The 6,782-nt window shown below is 37.4% G+C and overlaps 1 protein-coding gene across 1 annotated transcript; it reads right to left on the bottom strand.

Moving 5' to 3' along the window:
• Positions 1-418: 418 nt before the first annotated feature.
• On the bottom strand, positions 419-6,414 carry FABP2 (fatty acid binding protein 2). Its single transcript, XM_003772781.3, has 4 exons — positions 6,348-6,414; positions 3,927-4,099; positions 1,679-1,786; positions 419-739 (listed from the first exon to the last, which is right to left on the bottom strand). The coding sequence occupies exons 1-4, from the start codon at positions 6,412-6,414 to the stop codon at positions 689-691; spliced, it is 399 nt and encodes a 132-aa protein (XP_003772829.1). The 3' UTR covers positions 419-688.
• Between the last annotated feature and the right edge of the window lie 368 nt (positions 6,415-6,782).

Raw genomic sequence — 6,782 nt, 5'->3', positions numbered from 1 at the left:
GACACTCTGAGAAGAGTTCTCAGGCCCTTAGCAACTTTCTGTTGTTTGGCTATTTCCTTCCCAGAGTTCAAGTAATTGAGGAATCATCCTAAGAAATGAATGTTTCCAGCCTTGCTAGCTTCCTTGTGAGTTACTGGAAGAGATGCCATTTGAGTCAACCGCTACAGGATGAGTAGAATTCCAACAGGCAACAAAGTGGGGGGGGGTGAGGAATATTCTAGTTATATAGAATGGAATTAACAGAGGCTTGGACTTGAAAGAAAATAAATGTGCACTTTGTGGGGAGAAGGTATGTTGGCATACAATATGCAGAAGGGCAACATGTCTGTTTCATTTATTCTTTCATTCAACAAACATATTGAACATTCACTCCATGTAAGACACCATTTGTTTCTTTGTCAATGAAGTCAGAATGAAAGAAATTTGGCCGCTTTTATTTTCTTTTTTAAAAAATACGGTACATGTTTCCTTGGTGACAATAGCATACTCTAATAGTGTAAGAGATGTATGCAAAACAAAGTGACTTTTGCTTCTTTTCTTTTGGTGAGATTGAACATCTCATGGGGACAGTCAATGGATACAGGAAAGGGAATCCAGCAATAATTTTATAGTTGATGGGCAAAAAAAAATTAAAACCAAAAACCAGCTACTTTGGAAGTGCTTTGGATCATGCTCGCCAGAATGACTTTCAAGCTCTTTTGAAGATTCTCTTGGCTTCCACACCTTGGTATGTATAGGTCTGAAAGTTAACAACATGGAAATAACCCTCGTTAAAATTTACATTTTAACAAGTGAGGGGAAGTGAATGAGGGGGGTATCAATACTGATCAAAATTTTAAAAAATAAATTAATAGTAAATACCCTTCCTATTTATTTGGTGGTAGAAGCTCATATAGAAAAGAGAAATATTCATTTCTTAAGAGATTTACTTTTTATACTCATTCATTTTATGTATATATTAATCAATTTGCAATCATTGTAATAAATATTTGCATTCCAAAATACCTTGATAAAGAAAGTAAAAAAGAAACAAGCACTTATTAAGCACGTACCATATGCCAGGCAACATGCTAGGCACTTTATAATTATTGTCTTGTTTGAGGTAGGTGCTAGTATTATCCCTGTTTCATGGCTGAGGAAACTGAATCAGGCAGACATTAAGAGATTTACCCAGTGTTACACAATTAGTAGGTACTGATTCCAAGGAATGAACAAGGTTTCAAAAGGAATTCATTAACTCATGATTATTATATGTGAAGTCATCATCTCAATTGAATATTGGATGATTTCAAGCATCCTGGGCTTTGTCAGGGTGGCCATCTTTCGATGAGCTCAGATCACTTTAGTTGTCATGGCTGAAAAATTCATTCCTTTGCAGTCAACTCTAAAATCAACCTCCCTGACTCAATCTGGTTGATCCTCAAATGATTAGAGCAGAGTCATTGCCATATGCAAAGACTTTTCACAGTTGGCAAAGCCTGCCTGAGCTTGGCCCTCACTGACAGGGCCCTCAAGAACACAGGGTTCCTGGACCTTCTCTGAGGTATCAGAGAAGAATTTTCTTTACCATGTAATCATAAATAATGATAACACAATTCAGTAGGCATATGCTTTAAGATTTTCTAGTTGTTAAGATTTATTCTTTTTAGAATATCCTATAATTTTTAAATAAACTTACCTGAACTAGTTCATCCCCAACAATTTCTCTGACAGCATTCAGTTCATTTCCATTATCCACGCGTTTGAATTTGCCAATAAGCTTGTTTCCTTCCAAGTTCCAAGATCCCTGCACATAAAACAAAATGCATTTGGGACATTTTAGAAAATAGCAAACTTTGCTTATTCCAAAAATTAAGACAGCCACTTATCTCCCTACCCATAGAATGTCATTATGAGATTAATCAATTAATCAACAAGGATTTATTAAGTACATGTTATGTGCTAAAGTCTGGGAATACAAGTACAAAGAATAAAATAATCCCTATTTCCATCACCAATATATGCATATGTATGTATATACATACAAACCTATGTGTATATATATACATAATATAATGCATATATGTCCATACACACATGCATCAGTACAAATAAGTTGATAAGTATAAATAAATACAAAATAAATAGATGAAAAATAGATGGGTAGAGGATACTAGAAAGGGGGAATCTGGAAATGCTTTGTGCAGAAGATGGTGGCTGAGCTAAGCCTTTAATAGTAATAATAATAACTAACATTTATATAGCACTTTAAGGTTTGCAAAACACTTACAAATACTATCTTTTTTAATTCCTCTAACAACCCTGAGAAGAAGGTGGTATTATTGTTATTCCCATTATGTATAGATGAAGAAACACAGAATCACACAATTAGTTAAGTGTCTGAATCCAGATTTGAACTCAGGTCTTATTGATGCCAGGTCCATGGCTCTAGTCAGTATATCACTCAACTAAAGAAAAAGAGGGACTTTATAAGCAGAAGTAAGGAGGGAATGCATTCTTTTTATTTAGTCCAGACGTGTGCATATGGGAAATAGAGTGTCCTGGGTAAGGAATAGCAAGATCAGTTTACTGCATCACAGAACATGGGAAAGGGAATAATGCTTAAGGAAGGTAGAAAAAATAGATGGAGGCCAAAGTGTATGAGAGTTTAGAAACTAGACAGAGGAGTTTCTATTTTATTTCTGCTTCAGCCACTTAGCATCATCATTGATACTAGTTTTTCACCGCCAATGTTCACATTTATATTACAGTAATTTTCTTTCCCAAGTAAAATAATGGAATGGCAAGGTGAATTTCCTGGAAAATGTAAACAGATTTCTTTTCACATACTCCTGTGAGATAAACAGTGGGGTGTCCTGGAAAGAATACTGAACTGAAAATCAGGAGACCTGGGTTCGTAGAGATACTGTTCTGTGTCCTTAGACATGCCCCTTTCCTGATTGATAAGATAAGGTCAACCTTCATGATCCTGCCAAGTATAGAAGCCTAGGGTTCAAATAAAAGCTGTAAAGTTCCTGACAAGATGCAAGTTGATGCTTCCCCCTAAGTTTCTCAATTCTTTAATGGGTGGGAGTCTTTGAATAGCACAATTTGATGATGTTTCCAAGAGAAGACATCCAAGAGGCAAATTAACCAAAAGAGAAACTCAAAATAGAAACAGCCGTTATGAGGAATTTTTTTAATGCAATCAGCAGCAAAGAATAAAGTCCTACGGTATTAGTTGTTTGTTAATTACAAAGAAATATTTGATTCGATAGAGACAAACTTGAATTCTCCTCCAAATGAGGATTACCCCTGCCTCCTTAAAGAGATCATGGTATACCTTGATGGTTATAACAACAAAAAGGGGAACAAAAAAATGGGCTTCCTTGTAACAGAGGGTGAGTTCTCTAAGTGCTGCTGCTTGTCAGGATACATGTTGCATCCCCTCAGTAGAATGTATGCAGTTTGAGGGTAGGGCTTGACATTTTTGTCTGTATCTCTGGTGCTTTACATAGTATCGGCCCATAGTAGGCACTCAACAAATGTGCATTGAAGGAGATAAGTGTTAATTTAGTGGGTTTCAAAAGTAATTAAATTCCAAAAGATCATTGAGGGCAACATGATCATGAATCTGAAGATGGCAAGAGGATAGGAAAAGTATTACTAAATTAGAGTATATTTTAGGAACAAATGATCTTGGCTTCCATCCTTTCTGTATCATAGATCTCCTGTTTTCTAAAGATACAATGGAGTCAAAATAAATGCTTATTAATTGAAACAAGTTAAAATTTAAAAACAGTGAATGAAAGGAGAGTAATTAATAATAGGCCTGGATAGGTTGGGGCTGATTGTGAAGAATTTTAAAGGGAAAATAGAAGAGTTTATGGGAGTTAGTTTTATGTGGTATAGAAAAAAGGGTATGTTTTCAGGAACAAACTACTTACATTGAGTTCTGTTCCATCAGCCAAGCTGTATGAAAAGTTGACTCCAAACTCAAACTCAATATCTACAGTTCGGAATGTGCTGGATTCATGGACAGTCATCTTATTTCCTGTTTGGGTAATTGTTATCTTCAAGTTGTCATGGGCTGCAAGCTTTCTTTTGACCATGTTGATGCCTATGAAACCAAAAACATGACAGCTTTTCAAATGAAAATTCCTTAGATCTGCATCCTGTCAGACTTTCTTTGTGAGGAAAGGAACTTTAACAGGAGAAGAAACACAATAATTTCATGTAAGAAGCTTCATATGGTACCTCAGTGTGTGTGTGTGTGTGTGTGTGTGTGTGTGTGTGTGTATGGATTGAGAGAGAGAGAGAGAGAGAGAGAGAGAGAGAGAGACAACAGACCACAGAGACAGACCAGAGACAGACAGAAAGGCAGGCAGGGAGAGACACAGATAAGAGGGGGAATGAAAGGAGAGGGTAAGAGAAAAGGGGTGAGGGGGAAACAGAGAGACAGAGACAGAGAAAGATAGAGAGAGAGAGGGGGAGGAGAGAAATGTGACCTTGGAGTGGATACTTGGCTGCTCAACTGTCTTTTCTGTCCTCCACCAGGTACTATATCTGATAGGCTCAATTATTTATAGCTAGAAAGAATCTCAGAAGCCATCAAATCCAGCCTCTTCATTTTACCAACAAGGAAACTAAGGCACACAAAAATCAAGGGCTTGCCCAAGGTCACAACTAGAAAGTTATGAAGGCAGAATTTGAGTCTTCTTCCTAACTTGAAAAGTAGTGCTCGCCTATTCAAGAATGTAAAATTAATTCACTTCTGGCAGGCACCAGACTAAGTACTTTACAAATATCTTATTTGATATTCACAACAATTCTGAGAGGTAGGTACTGTTATTATCCTCATTTTACAGATTAAAAAAAAAAACTGAATTAGGCAGAGAGGTGGAAACTTGACCAAAGTCACACAGCTACTAAATGTTTGAAGCCAGTTCTGAACTCAGTTTTCCCCAACTCCAGATCCAGCACTTTTTTCACTGAGCCACCAGATGTGTTCAAAGGGCACAGAGAATAGTGTGATTTGTCTGCTTGTATAGATTATATGGTGATATGATACATGGAGACAAAGCTCATAATCAGCACTTAAAACAATTAATAGAACCGTCCAAGCTTTCATTCCCTGATTCCCCTTCTAGGTGAGAGAAGATTTCATTCTTTCTAATATAAGACTGATTGAATTGTGTATCATTCCTTGAATGAGATACATTACTAGGACAAGGCTTCTGAGCAGGGTGCTGATATCTGGGTGCTGAGCCACATGGTTCATTCTTGCTCCCTCATTGATTCTGGATCACCAAACCCTGGTTCCATCAACCTGGTGCCCTCTCTGAAGGATCACCTTTGTCCTTAAACAGTGGAAAGGCACCTTGCCAATCTTTCTGTTGTTTTTACCATTCTTACTTTTCCAACTTGATACATCCTTCATCAGATAGTCCTCTGAGTTGCCCTCCAAGCAACCCAATCAATTCTTTTTGCCTCAGGTGAAAATAATTCCCTGGTAATGACTCTGCCCTAATGAGCTTTTACTTCCCTCTCTCCCTTTTCTTCATCAACAAGAGAAAGCCCCCCCCCCAAAAAAAAAAATCACAGGTTTGTAGAGATAACTAAAAATCCAATCAGTGAAAAATTAGAGGAGAGCCTTCCCTTTCAACCTGTTTCCTCTTTGTAAACTGCACAAGCTGGATGAAATAATCTTTAAGATCCTTTGTAGTTTTAAAATAATGATCATTTCCTCTCTTTTCCTTTTTCCTTTCCCCTTTTCTTCCTGCCTTCTTTCCATCCCTCCTTCTCTTTCCCTCCTTCCTGCCTCTCTGATTTCTTCCTGACAATATTCTCTTCTCCTTCCAACTGTTACCATAATCTACTAATACCTGTTTCTTTTTTTTTTTTTTCTTTCTTTTTTTGGTGAAACAAGTTAAGTGACTTGCCAATAGTCACACAGCTAGGGACTGTTAAGTGCCTAAGGTCAAATTTGAACTCAGGTCCTCCTGACTTCAGGGCTGTTGCTCTATCCACTGCCACCTAGCTGTCCCTTACTACCACCTGTTTCTAAATAGTTGATGGAATTTGGTAAATTACTCACACCTACTAGGAGACGGGAAGGGTTGGGACTAGCAGCAGCCCTGAAAATAAAAAACTAGACAGCAAAACCTACCCTTCTGAAGAAATCAGCAGAGAATTATAAAGATTAAAGCTTGACATCATCTTTAGGTGACTTGGAAGCAAACAATAAATAGCACAAGAAAACCCAGAAGAATGAGTAGCATGAACAGGCTGAATATCTCACAGATTTCGAGAAAGTTTATCTGACCTCCTAGCTTGGGAAGGGATTTGCTGCTAAAAAATAAACTTACCCATTTTTTCCATGAACTGGTCATAGTTCTCATTGCGGTCCACCTTCCAAGTCCCATCAAATGCCATGTTTCTAAGTGTTCTTTCCCTCCTTGACCAGAAATACAAGACTGGGTTTCAAGGAGCATTTATTCTTTTGCTTATCTGGGAATCAATTTGTATTATGATGTGGCTGTCTAAAGTTCACTGAGCTACATCAAAGATAAGCTTTGGGGTGGTGCCTTCTTTTAACATATCCCCCAAAATGGTCTCCTGAAACTTCACTCATTTGCAACACAGGAGAATGTATATTTCTAATAGAAAACCAGAGGTTTATTTATTTCAGAAATTATCACATGTTTGGAGAATATATTATGTGTGTGTGTGTGTGTGTGTGTGTGTGTGTGTGTGTGTGAACTGGTTTCTAGAACCACTTCCTCCTTTTTCACAGCCTCCAA

Source organism: Sarcophilus harrisii, chromosome 6 (genome assembly GCF_902635505.1).
Source record: "Sarcophilus harrisii chromosome 6, mSarHar1.11, whole genome shotgun sequence".
NCBI classification, from domain to species: Eukaryota; Metazoa; Chordata; class Mammalia; order Dasyuromorphia; family Dasyuridae; genus Sarcophilus; species Sarcophilus harrisii.
This window is presented reverse-complemented; position numbering and strand designations above follow the sequence as displayed.

Excerpts from the sequence above, each read along its gene's own strand:
- FABP2 (XM_003772781.3), bottom strand. The coding sequence starts at position 6,414 with ATGGCATTTGATGGGACTTGGAAGGTGGACCGCAATGAGAACTATGAC. Across the intron at positions 4,100-6,347 it reads CCAGTTCATGGAAAAAATGG|GCATCAACATGGTCAAAAGA; the intron begins GTAAGTTTATTT and ends TTGGTTTCATAG. Across the intron at positions 1,787-3,926 it reads CTGATGGAACAGAACTCAAT|GGATCTTGGAACTTGGAAGG; the intron begins GTAAGTAGTTTG and ends TTTTATGTGCAG.